The 21,700-nt window shown below is 39.8% G+C and overlaps 1 protein-coding gene across 1 annotated transcript; it reads right to left on the bottom strand.

Annotated features, from left to right (window-relative positions):
- Window positions 1-2,770: 2,770 nt before the first annotated feature.
- On the bottom strand, window positions 2,771-18,830 carry LOC306870978 (neuronal tyrosine-phosphorylated phosphoinositide-3-kinase adapter 1-like; the record flags this gene model as incomplete). The annotated part of the gene is made up of 6 exons (XM_079418614.1): window positions 2,771-3,154; window positions 6,193-6,296; window positions 8,172-8,393; window positions 8,490-10,214; window positions 13,338-13,735; window positions 18,646-18,830. 6 exons carry the CDS (start codon window positions 18,828-18,830, stop codon window positions 2,771-2,773), a joined length of 3,018 nt encoding a protein of 1,005 aa, XP_079274740.1.
- Window positions 18,831-21,700: the final 2,870 nt, after the last annotated feature.

Here is a 21,700-nt window from a genome sequence, read left to right as displayed (position 1 = left end):
AATTTATTTCATGACGATATCAATGCAAATATAGCACTACAGTGATTTCCAGGGTACACCGTATCTTACCATACCAATATATTATGGCACTCATAATATGGCCACCGTTTATGTAGACACGCAAAGCCGACAGTTTCTGTAAACTAGTTTACCCAATAATACTTAAGTTACCCTTTTCATCTTAATAAATTGCCACTAGATGATTATTTAGTATATCTGAAGTACAAACTGGGCACAATTTATAGACTGGGACAAAGCCCAACCTTGAACTGAATGATTAAGGGAATCCATGAAGAACTCCCAGCATGCATTGCACCAGCCCTCCTCTACTGTGGTCCTCTGTACTGTTTGATAAAGACTGTAATTCAAATGGCCACCCGGGTGGTGCAGTGAAACCCTGGTGTCGTGGTGACAACATGTCAAACCCTTGGCAACATCACTGCAATGTTGCCATCACATTTACAGAAGTGTTGCCAGGGTGAGAACTGTACAGGTTGGTGGTGCTAACTATTCGGTAAAACAACAACTTTAAATACAACCACAACAACAACTGAGAAACATTCAATTGCCAACAGTTACAAAAGATTCCACTCCTTAAAACTCCATCGCATGATCTCCAAAAAAAAAAAAAACTCAAAAGAATGAGGAAAATAAATAAAAACAGCAGTGAGGGACATGTATGCAATAGTAGAAATTCAATATAGCAGCAGAAGTACTTCAAAAATATACAACTGATATTCCAGCGAGCCGGGTGGAGTGTGTTGGTGAGGGTATGAGTGTGATCAGACTTAAGTTGCTTAAAGGGACTTGCATGACACTAGCCGGAAAAAAAAAAAAAACATTGGTTGGCTGGAGTGTGTGTGTCTGAGACTGTGCCTTTAGTAGATAGGGCTCGCCTTTCAGCGGTCCATTCAGTACAGTGTAGACAGGTAGCCACAGATAAAACTACTAAATTTCTTTATAAAACAATTAAACACCTTGTACTTTTATACATTATATGCTACAATATATTTATTGATTACAAGTATGAAAGTGGAAATAATTGCTACATAATCAATACAGTTGTACATGTTTATTTTACAGATTTTAACAAGTGTTTTTTCTTCTCGTTTAATCTCAATGTCATGTGGTTCGCTTTCTGTTATGCGGAAAAAAGTCCCAGCATCGGTCTGAGGAGCGCCGCTACGTGTTCATTTTTCCCAGCAGGGCACTGCGAGTGTGTGCATTTTTGTATATGCATGTGCGCATGAGCATTGGACAGTGTGAAGAAGTTTGCTCCAAAACTGATTTTTCTTTAAGGGACAGGGTAACTGGACTGCTCATTCTGACTGTAGTATGATAAGAGCTTTTATATATGTTATTATATCTCATTAAAGACACTGCAACCCCAATTGATTGACACATGAGACTATGGTGCCAAAAAGACTGAAAATACAGTTAGACGTTAGCTCCGGATATGCTCAGATACAGATTAAATGTAAACAGATGAGTAAATATGGTGCTCCGACAGTTTTTAGGTGAACACAATGGCACCTCGTGTTAATGCAGCCTGTGCATTGGTCCTCGGTCTATTTCCTATTTTGTAATGAAGCTCATCCTGTGATCGTACTATTTTCATCAAGTGAATAATTCAGTGCGGATCTGTCTTTTTTTCACCATCATGATTTTGTATTGGACTGGGCTAATGATCAGTCTCCCGTTTTAACAAATATTGCCATGAAAGTCACGTAACTTCTGCTGAACAGCTTTTCTTCTACTCCCCAAATACGCAGACAAGCGTGTCACCACACTCACCAAATTGGCACTCAATCAATAGGCAGTAATTAGACTTCAAATGAATCTCCTCTACAAACTGCGACACTACCACACAGCCCTTCATCACCGTTTCCTGTGTCTGAAGGTATAAGATTTTTTGTGTATACATGTCAAACTTTGTGTTTTATTGACTCGTTCCCCTGTACTCCTCACCATTTTGTTGTCTATTTGTCGATTTCCTCTCATCACTCTTCAACTTCCAACCTCACACATCTCCAATGCAAAGATACATCTTACAACATTCACCATGACACCACACACACACACACACACACACACATTTTGACACTCTTCTGGAATGTAAAAAACAGTCTAGTGGGTGACCAGGAAACAGCAGCATAAATGAGTAAATCTGGTCAGTAAAAACACAAAAGCCCAAAGTCAGACAGTTCATGATATGAAGAAAAGCTCCACTATGATCTTTCAGCGTCTCTTCATTCTTTACACATCAAGTTTTGATCATTTCTTCATTCATCGGAGGAAAAAGAATGTCTATTCTCCTCACAAATGGTTTATATTCAGAAAACGAATGTTACGGTGCTCCAAAGGTTTCCAGTGTGTTTCAAAAAGGTTGTAAACTCAGCAGCACAGGTTGTATTTGCAGTAGATCAGAAAGAGTTCAGACTCAGGCGTCTCTCCAGTGTGTGTGTGTGTGTGTGTTTTGTCTGCTGCAACTATATGGCACATAAACACCATGTGGAACGCATTTTCTCCTTCTACAGAGAGATTTATTCTAAATCATGCTATTCTCTTAGCAAAAAATGCTCTCGCTTTGTCTTTTCAGTTTTATTTGAATCTCTTCACTCAAAGGCCACTTCTCTCATTTCCCCTATAATTCCCATTTTGTCTTTTCACACGCAAAAGAGAAAAAAAGAAGAAAAGATTTGTACTCTGTATGTCTCTCTCAGTCATATCTTTCTTATTCCCTACCCTCTATTTGCTCTCTCTGCCTGGGTCAGATGGCTGTGTCCCACACCACAGCCTGTGGCCTCTGGCAGGGTGGCGTTCCAGTCTTGCGGGGCTCCGGCGTTTTCCTCCAGCTGGGTAAGATAGGCATACTGTCCTGCTTACATAAGCTCTTATCTGGCCGGCGATGAGCCTTAATCTCCTTACATAGGCAGCGCTTTCTCTCGATCACCTCCAGGAGCTTGCCGTCCCGATGGGCCAGGGCTGTGGAGGTGCCAGGTGTGCCCGTGCTGAGGGGACCCTGGGCCTGTGCGGCGAGCTGAGCCAGCTGCTGGAACTGGAGCTGGACCTGCTGCTGGTACTGCTGCTGCCGGCTCAGAGACGGACTGCAGGGACCCTGAGCCTGTGCCTGAATCTGCGAGAGAGCGTGAAACTACACGCAGAGACAGAGAGAGAAATTGCAAAAATGAGTTTACATAGTTGAGCATAGATGAAATATATGTGATCGTTCGCTTTTTGGACAAGGTATGAAGGTTTGGCTGGTTAGCCTCTGCTGGTAGATGAAGTAACTACACCATCTGGCTGCAAAAAGAGAGAGATGCACTGAAGGCGATCAGCGCTATTTTAGTATTATTTATATACTATTACAGTATTTATTAATACTTTTTATTAGTTTTCATTTTTATATTTTCAGTTTAAAATTTAATTTGTATTTTTTAAATAATTTTGCTATCTGCTTGTCATGTTTGTTATTTATTATTATATATGTTTTTTATATTTTTATTTATATTTATTTTGTTTTTAAGTTTTAGTCATTTTCTGTTTTAACTAATTTTTTTTTTATTTCAGTTAGTTGCCAAGGCAACATTTGATATTAAAATTATTTACCATTTAATATTAACATTTAATATTTGAATATTACATTTCACATACATACATTTCACCATTTCAAAATTTATTTTATATTATTTTTAAAACACACAAAATGTTTTTTTAATCACAATTTTCTCATTTTAATTTTTTATCATCATCAAATACCGCACTGAAACTTAGTTTGTTGTTCTCTGGCTGCATCTTTTTTGCCAATTTTTGCCAAGGTTCCGGGAATAAAAAAGGATGCCAGCAGTACTTGGTAGGAGAAATATTGCTGGCATCCCATCCAGCATACAAATAAAATTAAATCAGTAAGGAGAGTCCAAAAAAGTTCTGCCCAGAACAGCCACTCTTTAATTAATTCCTTCCCAAAATTAACTTTTGCCACACCTGTCAAATATGGATGAATTGAGAGCAGGCCAATTATAGTGTTTTTTGTATTAAATGTAATTACTGAAAATTCTAATTTACTACATATTTAGCTCAGAGTATTACACATATGTGAGTTCCAACAGCAAGAAAATTACAGTGATTGATTTTAAGATTAAAATGGTTAAAAACCACAAGTCAGCAATCACTCATGTCAGACTATACGTAGTTCTTACAAATCAACTTAAGCCTCTAACAAAGTTACCAGCCAATTTTCCACTTAGAATGTTTTTTGGGGGGCTCTGGGTGTGTGCTCTATGCTATATCAAAGAACGCCACCAGATAGCGGCATATTTCCAACTCACAGCATCCATCCCATCCCCCTGCTCTGAGAGGGAAGGTCATATCAACTCAGAGTCAATCTCTGTGCTACACACACACAGTCTGCGTCAGCATGTGAACTTTTGCCAAGAGACAACAGCACACCAGGGGTAAAGAACAGAGGCTTCTGTACGGCAGCTAACATCCAACAAGATTGCAAATGAAAGATTATTTCTTGCATGTGCTGCCAGTTTCACTCCAGTCTGTCTATAGCACAACCCATACACCACTAGAGCTATAGGAAGTGGAAAATCCCTGTCTGTTAACATGCAAAACACTAGCTGCTTCGCATGTTTGCAGTCTCTCTGGATTCTCCCTGTTACTTTTCGCACATTCAACATTCTAAACTCCCAAAATGGTTGTCTGACAAACCGCTGACAGAGACAGTCAGACGGCAGAATCAAAGCCTGTCACTGGCCGACACGGAGAGACTCCAGCAGCGCCACTAGGTTTGAGTTTGATCATTCACGCTGACTGTTTGTCTGCCTGCAATAGTCTGACAAAAAACACTCCTTCTTACTGCTGCACCTGTTTTCTCCGCCCATGTGCTGCATCTGTCCCACCTCTTTCATTCTGTCTCCTGTTTTTTCTATTCTGTGCTGCATTTTTCTCCCTTTCTCTCTCTCTTTTGCTCTCTGTCTGTCTTTCCCTCTGCTGCATTTCTGTGCCTCCCTCCCGCTCTGTATTCATCCCCCTTTTTCTCTGCACTCATTGACCCTGCAGCAGAGTGCAGTGCAACTACAGACGTGTTTGGGTGGGGATGCTGGTGACTCAATGGGCTCCGCGATTTACCTAATGACTGTCTGGAACAGCAGCCACAGGGAAACAAAACGGAACGAAATTAGTTACAGATCACCTGCCGTAACTGTCAAGCTTGGTGTCAATTACACTTACGCATGTTAACCAGTTGAACTGAATTTAATTAATTACTGCAGTATCTACACCGACTGAGGCTGAACAAGCCTGTGCGATTTCTAAGCATTTCTTGAATACTTTGAACTGCACAAGATTCATATGCACCCTCGTCTGAGATTTTCTCACTGTCAGGGTGGTGCACGAGGTGAATTAGAGGTCATTGCACCAGCATATACAGTACAGTACAGTACTGAAAATGCACACTTGTTTCCCACTTTTTTTTTTGGGAGAACCCACTGTGGAATTCTGTGAAATGGAGTTAAATATGGTAAAACTTGTGACCTGTTAATCTTGAATCATGACCATTAACATCTCCTCCCCTCTCATAACGACATCTATGCTCTGATGACGTCTGCACCCGTGCAAGTGTGGAACAATAACTTATCCCCTCTAGCAACCTGTCACTAACAGGAGACTCACACTCACAGCAATTAGCAAACGACAATAATCCAATTCCTGATGGACAAAATGAAGCCTGTCCTAAATTTTTTATAGTTTGGATAAACCACTTGGCTAAGATTGGCTAATGTTAATTTCTACATATACAAACACATTTTATACACTTAATTGTTTAAAGGGATGGTTCACCCAAAACTTCTAATATTTCTGTCTTCATTTACTCAACGTCATGTCGTTCCAAACCTGTATGACTTTATTTGTTCACAAAAAAAGACATTTTTGAAAAAGTCTCTACCACGAAAATCATTGTTTGAACAAAACTAGGTTAAAACATTCTTCAAAATACCTTCTTTGGTGTTCCACAAAAAAAGGGCGGCAGGTCCAAAGTAATTTCATAAGCTCAAATCTTAATGTGATCAAGGTTTTATCTGGATGAGTGTGTGTTTAAGCAGGGCTGAGGAAACAATAACACTGCAGGTGTATTTGTGTTAATGAGATTTTAGTGACAGCTTTAGTAGTGCTGGCATGTGTTACCTGGCTGAGTGCTTCTCTGGCCGGCAGGCTGCTCTGCCTTTGAACGTCACCACCCACTTGTCTCACTCCTGATGTGGAGGAAGACCTGCCAAGGCGACCCAACTCTATGAAAGATCACAGATCCATAGCCAAGTTATTGTTTTTGAAAAATACATCTCAGGACATCAAATTTTTAGTCAAATCTAAAATAATGATTGAAATAGCATGTTGCGTAGCCTAACACAAACAAGTTCCTTTTGCTAGCTTGCAGAACAGAAAAGCGATCAGAACTGAGCAGGATCTCAGAAAAAATGAATCATGGAATTGTGGAGGATGGGATGCAGTACAATACGATGTTTGACCTGTATGCTCTGTCTGCACGGCATCGTGCCACTACTGCAATCCAAACACCTAAATCAGTCTTTGAAATGCAGGAAGGGGGCTCAGCTAAAATTTCCATTTGGATTTATAATACTTTTCACCGTCATTTGATCAACATTTAATGGATTATTGCAGCCATGATGAATAGAAGCAGCACACAAACTGTTTCTACAGATATTAATGAAATTCAGCCTGCTTTCCACCCTATTTTCCACTAATAGTGCAACATTAATTGCGCCAGGCAAATAGTGCTGATGTCTGTGAATGCGCTGCATTCTATAATGAGCCTCATTTGCATTGAAAGCAGGTGTGTTTGCATTGTAAAAAATTACATTGACTTTATTTAAATTTGCATTGCACAACGTAATGTATATAGTGCTTAGTTAAGTTGGACTGCAGGTGGTATTGTGAATAAAACGCATGATGTGCGGTGCAATGCTGCAGTTAAAGTGGCTCAAATGTTGAGAGAATTCACTCCTGAATGTATCATGGCATACACTTATAAGGTTCTAACATGTCCAGAAATGCATGGTTCATAACTGTGACAGGTACTGCAGCTAGTTAGCTAGGATAACATAATATGTTAACTATTTCTAGCTAATATTGTGTTTCGCTTAATTGTGTTACATGGTCTTTGTGATTTTTTCCATCATGGTTTTAGTAGGTTTAAAGTCAGTTTTTCCCCCATATTTTCAAAAGCCCTATTTGTTCGGAATTAGTTTTACAAGGGTAGATGGGGTAATGTAATTTTACCACGGGACGTCTGTAATATTAATGGCCGATTCGCGCGGGATTAGAAATCTCAGTAAAACTATCAGAAGTGGGAGGGGTAACTCGATTTACGTACCACCGTCACCTGCCTGTCGTCACGTGCGTTTTATGTTACTTCCTGAATGTAAGTGCTCTTCATCGTTCTGTAACCGTAAACATGCTTGAGGTGGTTTAGACAAGACGAGTGATGCGCTGAGTGATTGATAGGAGGTGTGACTATGTAGAACTGCTGTGTGTGATATGAACTCACTATCAGAGAGAGAGGAAGTGTAGCATAGCTGGTATTGTTTTACTAATCCTGCATCGTTTTATGTTGAAAAGAATTGAAGTTTGCCACTGACTTGTCCCTCTGCCTAGAACGCAACTGAAAGCTTCTTCAAGCGCCTCCATATTTGAAAAACCGCGGAAAATGACAGGAAATGACGGAATATTTACGTATATTTTTACAGCTGGTCTATTCGCACAGGGTTAGGACCTTTTTACAGAAGGTAAAAGTCACCGTAATCTTTACTGACATTGTCTGTAATGATTACTGAGATGGCGCATTCGGACGGGACTAAAATAATTGAGAAGCTCTGGTAATTATTACTTTACCCCACCTCTCCATGTAAAACTAATCCCGTCCGAATAGAGCTTAAGACATTATAAATATCTGATCATTGTTATAAAATGTGATGCTTTCCAAACAAATCAATGCACACTGATCCCAGCAGCATCAACTTACAGCTCATAAACTGTTCAAAACAAATGCTTTATCTCTAACCGAAACACACTTGATCTACATCCAGATCTATATACTGAGGTCATGGCAGAAAGCCTGTGCTAATGTAATTTAAATTGGATCTCACCTCCATTGCGGCACGCTGGGAAGGTTTGACAGGGTAATGGCAGTCCTGCTCGTATCAGTCCTCTCAACCCTGGGGGTCCATCTGCCCCAGCCAAGCTCTCGCTGTGTCTCCCTGACCGCACAGGTATTCCAGAGTGTCCACCACCCCGCATGACTCCTAGGTCATCCCTCTCTCTCCTCAGTAGAGCATCTGCACTGCCATTCCACGCACCTCCATCCTCCTCTATAGAACATTAGAGAGAAAAACACAATTAAACATCTACGATAGTACAACAGAAAGTCAATTCACTCCATAATCATCCTTACAACCATTACTCACTCTCAGTGTCTCGGCTCCCATGACTGAATGATAATTTTCGGTGCATGGGCCAGTAAGCCTGTTCTTCAGTGAGCCCTAAGGCAGCTGCGCTCTCCCAGGGAATGAACCCGGCCTTGGCCTGCAACGCATGAGCTGCAGATCCAGTTTTAGTGGGGTCCATGTGCAAGGATGGCAACTGTGAGCCCCCGCGCAGGCTATCGTAAGCGGGTGGGCGGCGGAAACCAACCGAGGGGTAGGTCCAGAGCAGGGGGCTGTCGGAGGGGGGAGGTTTGTAAGCAGGAAGGCCATGAGACAAGTGCGGGGTGTGGGATCGGTGCATGTGAGAGCGAGACGGAGGGCGCTGAGCAGATGAAGAAGAGGTGGAAGGTGGTGTAGCGGCTGTGGATGATGATGGTTGACTCGGGGTTGGCGTGGTGCTTGTGCCGGTTTGAGAAGTACGTGCGTACGTGCTTGAGGCAGGGGTATCAGAATGATTGGATGATGGGGTGCTTAGGTCTCTCTCTCGTTCACGATCTCGATCCCTATCCCGATCCCGGTCCCGATCCCGATCCCTTTCCCTCTCAGATTTCTCAGACTTGAGCAGGAAGCTGACAGACTTGCCCTCTTTGGGCTGTGTTTGCGTCTGGGTGGAGGACTGTCCTGAGCCCTTGCTTGATGACGACATCTCTTTCTCAGGCTTGCGGCAATGGTGATAGTGGGAAGGTCTGTGGTGAGGGTGATGGTGGTGATGATGGTGGTGGGAATATGGAGAGGAGGACTTTGACGATGGAGGAAGAGGAGTGGAATGACTGCGGGCTCTGAGTCCTGGTGCCGGACCTAGCTGTCCTTCCCTCCTCTCCTTCTCTCGTTCCTTCTCAACTCCAGAGGACTCTTTGGAAGTGCTGGTGGAGCTCGTGCTGGAGGAGGTGCTAGTTGATGCTGGCAGACTGGAGGCGGACTGCACACTGATTTTGGCCGAGCTGGTCTTGTTTTGAGCCCCTACCCCACTGGAGGCAGCAGCCGGCTGGGGAAATGCCAGGAGCGGAGGCTTGTGCTGGAGCAAGTTGGGGAAGGGAGCGGGGATCTTACTGGAGCTGGGCTCATGTTCAGACTTGGACCCGGGCAGGAGGAAGGGTGTGGGAGCACGGGGAGGGTGTGGTGAGGAGGAGAGGACTTGAGGTACAGGAGTGGAGGAAGCAGAAGAGCACGATGAAGGCAGAGGAGAGGAGTGAGAGATGGAGACGGCTGCTTTAGGCTTGGATGAGGAACAGGCTGGAGAGGAGGACGAGGGGCGTGGGAGTGAGGAGGAGGTGGAGGTGGAGGAAGAGATGATGGAAGAGTGGTACGCTTTAGAGGACTTGATACGCTCATGTTTGAGTGGCAAGCGGCGATGGGCTTCTCGAGCCGCGTTGTCCGGTAGGGGGTACTTCATCTCTTCGTATATGGCCTCTCCTTGGTCTGAGTCAGAATCAGGCGTGGTGGCAGAGGGCGTGAGCGGGTGAGGAGTAGAGGCACTGTGAGTCTCTCGGGTAAAGACCTGGCCAACCATTTCAATGTAAACTGGCTCGTCATCTCCACCCTCACCCCGTGGAGAGGGTTCAGAGCTCTGGAAGGGAAGAGGTGTGGTCGGTGGTGGGACCCGAGGTGGCAGGGGGTCAAAGGAGAGTTGTGTGCTTGGACTTCTTTTGGGCTTCAAGGGAGGTACCTTCCGTCCTGCCATTTCACCTGAATCAGACTTCTTCATTGCTGTTTAACAAATAAAAGCAGACAAGAGGTGAAAAAAGTGAAATAAAGTGCCTCCATCCATATTAAAAATGTGCATCACATGGGTGAATAAAGGCCTCCTGAAGCGAATCGATGCGTTTTTGTAAAAAAACATCCATATTTAAAACAATATAAACAGGTTTGTGTAAGTTTAACTGTCGTACACGCGTTCATGAGAGACTGCCATTCCGCCAGATGACGTAGGACGTAGGTGCAGTGCATGCACGTGTGAGTCTTGCGAAAACCATTATTTGTTTGCAGGAGTAAAGGAAGCAAAGTTTCCTTACTTTACCAAAAGAAAATCAGTCTCCTCTTGGCTTATATACAAATCCGCCATTTTTCTTTACAAATCCTCGTTTTGTGCTTCTAATTCATAACCGGCATTTGTTTCGTTCTCTCTCTGTCATACTTCTGCCTTTCTCACTAATCACCAGCATTTGCGCTACACATATATCCTACGCCATCTGCCAGGAACAGCTTCCACCTATGACAATTAGCAGAAGTAAAAGAAAGGTGTTTATATAATTTTAAATATGGATGTGTGTCTTACAAAAACCCATCGATTCGCTACAGGAGGCCTTTATTCACCCCCCGGAGCCATGTGATGCGCATTTTAATATGGTTGCATGTGCTTTATTTGACTACTTTTGGACTGTTGAACAAAAACACACACCCATGCCATTATAAAGCTTGAATGAGCCAGGACAATTTTTAATATAACTCTGATTGAATTCTTCTGAAAGGAGAAAGTCATTTACATCTAGTATATCTTTAGGGTGAGTAAAACATGGACAAATTTTTATTTTTGGGTGTACAAACCCTTTAATACATGTTCCAAGTCCTATGATTTTAATTAAACTAAACATTAAAGATTTCGGTTGACATCCTGTTTCTTGTTATAATCTCCTCCATCCCACTTTTCAAAACTGAATCAATGGATAAAAAGACCCACCCTATATTATTTGTTGTTGTCTGAAATAAATTTTAAGCAAATTGCTTTCAAATGACTCATCACACCTAACACTAATCTGGCTGTTATTTCTGTAAGTTTTAGACATTAAGACAAATACATTTTAATGTATTCTGGGGAAAAATGTGTACATTTCTGTGTAAATCAATGTAAAAATGTTTCACCTACCCACTGCGTTCACAGTTTTTTAATAAATACTGTATATTCAAGATACATAGATGTTAATGTATGTATTTGTATGGTAAATTATAGGCCGATTTCAATTCTATCAGTAGTGTCTAAAATAGTAGAAAAAGTAGTAACTGATCAAATTGTGAATTTTGTAGATGTACATAATTTATTGTGTCCTATGCAATTTGGGTTTCGTAAACAGCATTCGACAGAAACTGCTGTATGTTATTTTATTGAGCAAATTCGGTCAAAATTAGATAAGGGTGGGGTTGTTGGTGCAGTGTTCCTTGATTTACAGAAGGCATTCGATACACTAAATCACAATATTCTTTTATAAATTTTAAATTTATACGGAGTCAACTTTCAATAGAAGCCTCAAGAGTTTTTTTGAATTCTTTGATCTTTTCTCATTTTTCTTATTGTATTACTTCATGGTCGCAAGCAGGAAAATCTGCTCTAAGACCTTTATATATTTTGTATAAACGTGCTCTAAAAGTATTCGATAGGAAACCTTGCGGGTATCATCATTGTTTGATTATTGATAAGTATAATTTTTTTACTTTTGACAATTTTATTGCGTTTTATAATTGTTGTCTAATGTACAAAATTGTTAACAATCTTGCACCCTTCACCCTTAAAGGAATTCGTTTTTTCTTGTACTGAAAATATAAGACAAACTAGAGCTTCGTCTAGAGGTGATTGTGCAGTGAATTTTAGAGCTACTGATTTTGGTCGTTCAGCTTTCTCTGTAAGGGCTGTTAATAACTGGAATAATTTACCAATTACTATAAGACAATGTTCTACTTTAGCACAATTTAAGTTACATTTGAAATCATGGTTAAAAATGAGTCAGGTGTGTGACCATTGAGTATTTTCGTGTTTTTAGTGAAATTGAGTTGTAAAATTTTTTAATTTGTTTGTAGGATGATGCTCTGCATTATTTATAGGGGATATTTTGTAGAAATTTGGTTTGTAGTTTCTATGTGAGAAATCATATTTTTTATGTCAAATTTTGGAGGGATTTTAATGTAAATGGTATTATACTGATGTTTTTTTGTCACATAATTTGTTTTGTATTCTCCTGCCCAGGGACAGCAGATGAAAGTTAGCTGTGTAGCTAATTCTGGGGCAGTTTTCGGACTGTCTATTGTCCCTGTCAAATAAAGAATATTTGAAAAAAAAAAAAAAAAATGTTTGCACCATATATTTCTTTAACCACATTTAATTAATTGTTCAGTCCAAAGAAATTATTAAAATTACAAATAACTGAGATTTCTCACATTGTCTAATAAAAACCTGAGGTCTCAGTTGCTCTTTGCTACTAGGGTAAACAACACAAATGCCATTACGTGACTTTTTTTTTTTTACACCTTTTCTTTTTTCACAATGTATCAACATACTGTAATACTTAAGCACAAAAGAAGCTGGTTTCATAAGTCTCATATTATGAATAATATAATTACCAAAGATGCAAAATAACATTCATTAAGTATTGTAATAATCCTACAGAATAAAGGCCAAAATTACACTACACACAGAATAATTCTTTGATTTAAATCAATTACATAACAATTCAGTTAAAAACATATGAAAGACTAACAAATATACTGTCAAAAAACAATGGATGTTTTTAATAGTCATGAATCATAAGCACGTATGCTTAAGAACAAGAGATTGGAGTTTGAGTTCAAGAATCATGGCAACAAATCATTTGACACATTTAGCATCAAGTAAACATCACACTGTTGAAACTTTTAGTGTGTTTCATGTTCTATTAGTGGTACCATCATTTTCAGATGTACCCACAACTGAACTTAGAAGCAAGTAAACTGTGATTAGTCATGTTACAGGTGAGTCAGATGGCTCCTTATCTATATTTGAAGCATCAGAGATACAGTAGGTTGTGAGAATTGATTTTGATGAGACTAGAACTGTGCATGTAACGAAGACTTCCGCTCACTTACCATTCCGCTTCTCTGGGTGTTTGGGTGGGTGATTGGGAGGTGGAGGTGGCGGAGTGTCAGGTGGTGCGTGAACCCCCCGGGAAGGATGCTCCTGCTGGGGTGTGGCGCTGAGACGAGTATTGGGGTGGCGTTTCGGCTTGGCCGGGGGACAACGGGAGGGATTTGACTGGTTTTGGGGGTCTGAGTCTGGATAATATCCGTTCTCCATCTCCTCTCCCTCACCGGTGCCCACAGCATGGCAGGATTGAGAGCGCGGGGCCATGGCGGCCGCACAAGTGTGAGGTGACAGGTCCTGGGAAGCTGGCATCGTCATAAATCCCATTCGGAAATGGCGCCGAAATGACGCCAGATCCCGAACCTTCCCAACAGTCGCGGAGGAGGCATCTTTATAATTGGAGCTATGGGAGACGGGAAGATCAGAGAATGAGAGATGGAATCAGAAATTGAGGAAAAAGGAATTATTTCTCTGTAGAGAGATTCTTTATCAGATTAGAATAATAAATTTGTTTCTCTTTGTGCTGTAGGCCTCCCACCTTCTCCTCTTTTCTCTCTCCTCATTTCTACTGATAAAGGCTCTATTAATAGCTCACAGTCAATTTAATTTTTGTCTCTACAGCCCCCGTTGTACACTCTTCTCTGCTCATTTCCGGAGTTTAGACTCCCTCCTACCACTGCACAGTCACACAGACCAATACCTACACACATAAAACACACACATCTCTCAGTTATGACTGGGAATTTCTATCGACTTCTATTGCTTTCATACTGAGTTAATGATTTTTGTCTTCTAACCCTAAAAGAAACAGAGACATTTTCAATACAATTTTGTTATTTAATATTTATTAAGCTGTTTTACTGTGGTTCCCACAATGTTGGTAATTTCAGGTTTAACTATCCACGTGGAGACATTTGGTTCTCACAATCTAAACGAAACCAGACCACACACACACACACACACAAGTTCAGGATGAATGATGAGAGAGGAAGTGGTTCGTGCCAGCCTGCGAGAGACCCAACAGCCTCATTCACCCTCCCATCCTTCTCCTCTGTTGTCCTCAGCTCCCCTTCTTTCTTATGCTTTCATTGTTTCTATTTCATCTTCATTTCTTTTAAAGTCAGCATGAAATGAAAATCAATTTTTTAAATGCATGTTATAGATATTATTTTGAACATCCATGTATATCCATATACTCCCATGTACAGTGTGTTTACATTTTCTTTTTTTTTTTTTTTTTTTAAATTGACCTTCTAATGTTCAATCAAAATGTCACAACTGGACTTTCTGAAGATATAACAGATCTCTTTCTGGTTCCTGGACTTCTTCAAACATTTAGTCATCTTAAACCCATGCCTGCAAGCTCATGTTTATCTGCAGTATTTTCTTGAGTGTTATGACCACTCTATGGCTACTTCCGTTTTATCATGACTTTAAGTCTGGAATTTTTAGGGATGGTTGATGCAAAAATTGGTTGACCTATTCCTTTAATAGTTTGCAAACATTGTTTAATCAGCTGATCTTTTGCTCTCTTGATTTCTTTCTTCCCCCCCACACAAAAAAAGACATTGTCCGCAGGCGGTGTTTCTCCCTTCAAACCTCTTTCTGCATCTTTCTTATTCTCCTGAATCAACTAGCATGCATTCCCCGTTTCCAAGGCAACTAGCCTGTCATTTGTTTATTGTTTGCTGATTTTTTTTTCTCTAAACACACAAACACACTCGCACTCACACACACACACAAGCTAATTCAGGTGTGGCTAAGCAGCATATTGTGGGTGGTAAATAGTGGGCTGCCATCAGTACAAACACACACACACACACACAATTAAAGGGAAATTGATGTTGTTTTCTGGTGACGGTGTGAGTTAGGGAAATATTTAGGGATATTTAGAGATAGAGATGTTTTTCCATTTAACAGATCCACTATAAGGATACTGATATTACAAAAACATTGCTTTTTATTGCTCTTGTGCCTAAATGTAGCTCTCAGTGATGGAAAATATCAAGTGTTTCCAAGATGTTCTTCTAATATTTCTTGGAAGGAATAAAAATAGACAGAAATGAGACAATGTAATGCAGTATGGTAACAATAGAGAGCAATATAAATAATGTGGATAGCATTAAAACACAAATAATTCAAAGACCAAAATACCAGATGAGAAATGCTTGAGTTCACTTTGAAAACAAAACAAAATAAAACTAACAAACCAAAAAAAAAAAACCATTGCTGGGAAGCAAGATACTTAACCAAAAGTCTCCATTCATTCCAATGCTGTCTAGGAGAAACAATTATTGCTATTAATGAGATCGCAATTGTGATTTTTTTTTTCTCCTCTGAGCATAACTGTCATATTACAAATTCATGAACTTCTTCCTGTCAACTTTTAAGATGTGTAAACATTGTCCAGAGACCACTGTGTGTCCCTTCTCTGACCTTTGTGAAGGTTGATGTGCACGAGGTCCAGATGGACGAAACTCATCAATACACTGCTCAGCGGTGTGTGTGAGTGTTCATGTGTGTGTGAGCCTCTGTTGTTAGGCAGAAGGCAGAGAAGATGCTGAGCTAGTAGAGTTTGGCACACACTAATAGAAAAGAACAGCACCACAGGATATGATGCACAAGCAGGGCACACAGTGTATCAGTTGGCCATAGAGAGCTCACAGTACAGCTGTCGTCCAGGTATAATCTGGACAAAAAGATCTGATGAGTCTGAACATCTCATCATAAAGTCTATCAAGGACATGCAGATTTAGCTGCACACACCATAGTAAAATATTCAGAATAAACTACTGGACTGAATTAGTTTGTCTTATTGTGTGATGCTTATTTTAGTTTTCTACACCAGATCAGTTCGTTAACTACATGTGTGTCAGTTCTTCACCAGGTGACCGTGCTCTACTGTTCAGAGGTTTGGGGTCAGTAAGATTTCTAAACGCTTTTAAAAAAGTCTCTCTCTCTCTCTCTCTCTATATCTATCTATCTATCTATCTATCTATCTATCTATCTATCTATCTATCTATCTATCTATCTATCTATCTATCTATCTATCTATCTATCTATCTATCATATTAATGTATGTTAATTTTATATTAGTTTATAACGTACTTACCCAAAACTTTTGAATGGCAGTGTACTAAATCAAAGTTTATGCTAATCATTGCAGAAAACATCCTATGGTTTGTTACCCATTTGTGTGAAAAAATTTTTTTGAAAGAAAATCTGTGCCTGAAAGCAAAATGAGAGGGAACAGACTGTGAGTCATATGTTTGCTCTCATTGCTGAGTATTTCAGGTTGTTCAGTTTAATTTGACACGATGCTTCACATGGCAGAATGCGAGCTAAAAGGTACAGGGAACTGAAGCATTTCATGTCTGCTCTATTTCTGTTGTTTTGCTTTAGGCTGCACAACATGTGGCTCTTACATGGCTTTATCTAAGTCTCGAGTTTAAAGGAACATTAGTGTGCAGAATCAGTTTACTAACATGCTAAGTGACTCACTTGATCCATTCATCCATTTATTGTCACTCAAGATTGACAGCAAGATGTAGGAAGAGATGGGAAATAGGGAGAGATGGATAAATGAATGAGAATCATCTGCATTCAGCAGCAGAGAGGAGGAGGATGGAGGGATTGAGTGGGAGGACGGGAGAGGAAGTGGACAGATCCTCCAGACAGAGAGCGAGAATGCGTGGGTGACCTCTTGTGTATCTCTTTACGTCTGTGAAGGGGAAAGAAAGAGATGGAAGGAGCCGAGATAGCTGTTTAAAGATGTGTGCATGAATAAAAGCAAGTTTGATGTGACAGCACATGTATGTCTGCATGTGTGAGCAGTTTATACAAAGGCGGCTAAAAGCAGCATGTTGATCTGAGCTCAGGATGTGTTCAGGGTCCTGCGTGTGTCATGAATGTAGAACACAGAGTGGCTGAAAAGCGCTTTGATGTCCATTTGCACAGGTGTCAGAGACAATCATCTTAATGCATTCTCCTCTTCATCCAGAAACACTGATATGGAGAGAGAGAGAGAGAGAGTGTAATGCAAAGAGGCATAAAGGATGCAATCAATCCTGTCCAGCTGAGAGAATTGCAGAAGGAAAAAAGCTCTCAAAAGATCACAGTGGAAGATGTAAACAAAGCACTGCAGAATATCGGTAATATACAGACTTGCATATAAGGTGTCTTAAAAAGAAGAAATGTGGATTCAGTATAAGGAATTAGAGTGAAACATGATGCTATAGACACACATTTACTTAGATAAATAGTAATACTTCATAGACATTTTATTCATTTATTTATCCTCTTTTTTTTTTTCCAAATGAGATTTAGCTGGCTTTTGGTACAAACTTTATCCCCAGAATAATGCCAGAATCGGCCGATAATTGTATATTTTATTGTTCATGCTCACTTCCTCTACTTTCAACATTTTAATTACTATTCTGATCATCTATTGCTCACTTAAACTTAACATTACAGTTTCAATTACAAACACTAATATTTTAATAATTCTATTAAATCTAATCTTGAGTGAATCTCAATCAGTATTCATTTTTTATACATTTTGATGCCTAAATTCGCTTGTAGCATTTACACCAAGTCTTTTTTTAGTGTTTTATTCAGACAAAATAGTATAGAAAGCCATTTGTTGTTATGAGCATTTGTTGGTTATTGGCCACAAGATCAAAGCAATTTTTTCTATTAATGACAGTCAAATTGTACATATATTGGAACAATTAATACAAAAGTAACTTATTTTTGATTAAATTAAATGAATTAAAAATAAAAACCTGAATAAATTGATATGGATAATTGCATTTATTTGTAAGATAATTAGACAAAGAATTCTGTTTTCAAAAGCTCCAGCTGTTTTTTGTCTACACTTCATGTCTGCTGATCTGCTGGGACACCAGAGGGGCAGATTGTGTTAGAATATATCCTGCTCTCTCTCACTCTCTCCAGTCTTTGTGTCTCAGGCGGAAAGAAGATTGGGATTCTTTGCATAAAATATGAAAGACAAATGTCTCTATTTCAGAGTTAAGACTACTCTTAATCGTGTCATATTCATCCATCTCACTCCCTCTCTCCCTTCTCCTTTATAATCTTATTCATTCTACTCTACTCCTTCAGTTTCACCTTTTTCTCACCTTTCTTACAGAGTTAGGATTTTACTAATCTTCCCCTTGCTCCCTTCTTTCCTTTCCCTTTCATTTAAGCTCTGGAGGGCATCTCTGTAACCCCTTCTATCCTTCTCTCTTCTCACAAACTCCTTCAGTCTCCTACAGCAAGCTCACACAGATTTCCTTTTTTTTTTTTTACCTTTTCTTGCCCTCCTGATCTCTGTGTCTCCAGTCCAGTCGACTTTTGCGGTACAAAAGGTTCATGTCGCCACGGGGATGCTCCTCCTCACAGCCAATAACAGCACAGTGCAGCCACTGGCCCCGCCTCTCTATGTCACGCAGGAAATTCTCCACCGCCACATCCTGGGCGGAGCCAGAGCTCATGGTATAGAGAACCAATTAGGAGCAGGGGAAGGGATTTCAAAGCTTTCTCCCGTCCCAATTACCTGTAAAAGAGTGAAATGGAGGCACTTGGTTAGTAGTTTGCATTTTCAATAGTATGCAAATTCATTCCATTTTTTCTGATAACATAAAAACCGTCCAAACGGAATGGAAACAATTAACAGCCCAAAAGCTTCACGAAAGTGCTTTACGCAGCGTTCTCTACACCTGTACTCTGCATTCCCTAGTGCTGTTCATGACATGAATTCTTTTTTGATGTGGAAAAGGGAAGACAGTTTGGACTAAGTGTCCATAATAGAGGCTCTAATGCACAAGTCCCTTCTCCCCCTGGACAAAAAAATAAAATAAAATAATAATAATACAAAAACATCGCCATAGACTGGCAGAGATAGAGGTAAGCAGTTGTTTACATTCCCTTATGATCATGATAAGTAGGATTACAAGCACATTTCCATAAAAAATTCATTAGGACTTTTTATTGCTTTATAGAAGGTTCAGAGCTCCCATAATTTTTGAACAAACAATTTATAAGATTGAGATTTCTAAAATGTAAAAATGATTGTGATTTGTTACTCAAACTACTGAAAATCATTTTTGTTAATTGACATTTTTGTAAAAAACAACTTTTAAAAAATCAGAAATGCTGCCTTGGCAACTAACAAATAAAATAAGCTGAAGTACTAAAATTATTAAAACTGAAATATTAAAAGCTAACAGATATATATATATATATATATATATATATATATATATATATATATAAAAAACTATATCAAACTGACAAAAGCGTATGACAAAATTACTAAAATTTGAACTAAAATTAAAATAAAAACTGAAAATATATATAAAAAAGCTAATGTCAAAATATTAATAAATACTCTGACAGAATATAATACTAAAATAACACTAAGTCTTCAATACTACACAAACCATGTCTATACAAATGACAGATGAATCTGTGCCAATAGAGAGCTAATTTTCACATTCATATAAATCACAATATATGATTGCTTGCACCTCTCAATATTTTTTTTTTTTTTTTACAGCAGACCTGCAACCTACCAGCTGGGAAACACTGCGTTATATTCTCTTATCATCCTAAAATACTTTTCACACTTTTGCCCTCAGATCTGTCTTGCACATTTACACATCACACATGTATTATAAAAGGAAGGAAAGTTCTTAAGTTGTGACCTGAAATAATCACTACTGCACTTTTATTCTCATCACAGTGGCCTGTAAAGGGCATGTACCATCTCTCTCTCTATCTTTGAGAGGAAGATCTGAGTAAGTATGAGTGGCTCAGTTGGCCACAGGCCCCCGGGCTGCCCCGGCTGTGCCTGTGTAAATCTGCAGTCTGTAATGCAGCCTGTCACATGTAGTACACAGGCATTCTGGCAGGAGAAAGCACAAGCTAGGAAGAGAAGAAGAGAGAGAGCAAGCGAGCACGTTCGAGCTGCTTGTTGTGGGGCAGATATTGTACAGAGTGCTCAGAGTTTGAGCGCTGGGTACTACGAGAGAGTTCTGATTGGCTAAAAAGGATACAGCTGTCAACTGCTGTGCTTTTCCAGTGTTTTTTTAGCACAGAGAGAAAGAGAAAGCACAGAAGAGGGAGAGAGATAGGGACTAAGAGAGATAGAGAGCAATGACGAGAAGAAGGTGAGTGGGTTAGCGGAGTATGTTGCTGAATGTGCAGATGTGTGTACGTTGAGTGCATCAGCAGTATTGCTATGTAACGGGAATATAGCTGGACTCCAATGTTTTCACACAGTTTTAGTGTCCTACAGACAACAAACACATTTAATGTGTGTAACAAACACATCACATAATGATTCATGTGTATCCAGGCACCTACTTATGCAGTCATGCATCACTAACCAGTTCATAAAGTCATGCACAACCAAAGGTAGTTTATTTGGAACACACATGCAGTTTTATTTCCAGTCTTTGCCCAACTCACGGAAGAGCTATGAATGAAAAATAAATGAATTTATATAATTACTCATTAAACCCATGCCTGCAAGTTAAACTTCATAGTAAACTGGGTCAGATCTTACAGTAGAGGCGAGCTAGAGATGAATGTGGAGCAATACAGATTGTCATAGATGTATACGGCTTATATAAAATATGACGCAAACTTTTTTATCCACGACAACATAAACTGCATTACATTGACACTTGTTACTGATACCGGAGAAACAAAACAGGAAAACTGATCAAACTGACCAAACAAAGACATTGTACCAACACACTGATGGAAACAGATTCTGGTGAAAGTTTTAGCAGAACATATTCATATAATTCTGCCACTAAAAATGATAAACAGCTTATTTCAGAAATCCTGTGTCAACGATTTCTTTTAGCTGAGCTTCCAATGTCATTCACCTCTGCTTACTGTATTTGGGTATCCAGTCCTGCTCCTGAAAGTTTCAAGTGATCCTGAAGTCCTAGATTTAGCTGGTTCAGGTGTGTTTAATTGGGACTATCTAAACTGTGCTGGAAGGTAGCTTTCAGAAGCAGGATTAGACAAACCCTTGGCTTTTACATTTCTATATGGTTTTAATAGCTCAGCCACATCAGTATGCGTGAATGGTTATACTTAACAAGATATGCCAGGACAGCTCTCTTGGTGGCTGAACAAACTCAGGGTTACGGGATCATGAAACCCAAACCAATTCAATCCAGCTTTGACGCAGGAGCCAGCATTCTGATGTAGAACATCCATCTCTCTTAGTTCATCGTCTGTATATTCTGGCTCAAATAAATAAGGCTGGGCAAAAAAAAGCAAGTCATCCTCTTTGTCGAGACTTATGTACAGTGTGTCTGCTTGTAAACAAGGCGCAATGCATCCA

Source organism: Barbus barbus (genome assembly GCF_936440315.1).
Source record: "Barbus barbus genome assembly, chromosome: 6".
Lineage (NCBI taxonomy): Eukaryota > Metazoa > Chordata > Actinopteri > Cypriniformes > Cyprinidae > Barbus > Barbus barbus.
The sequence above is the reverse complement of the archived record's forward strand: the minus strand, read 5'-3'. Positions and strand labels throughout refer to the sequence as shown.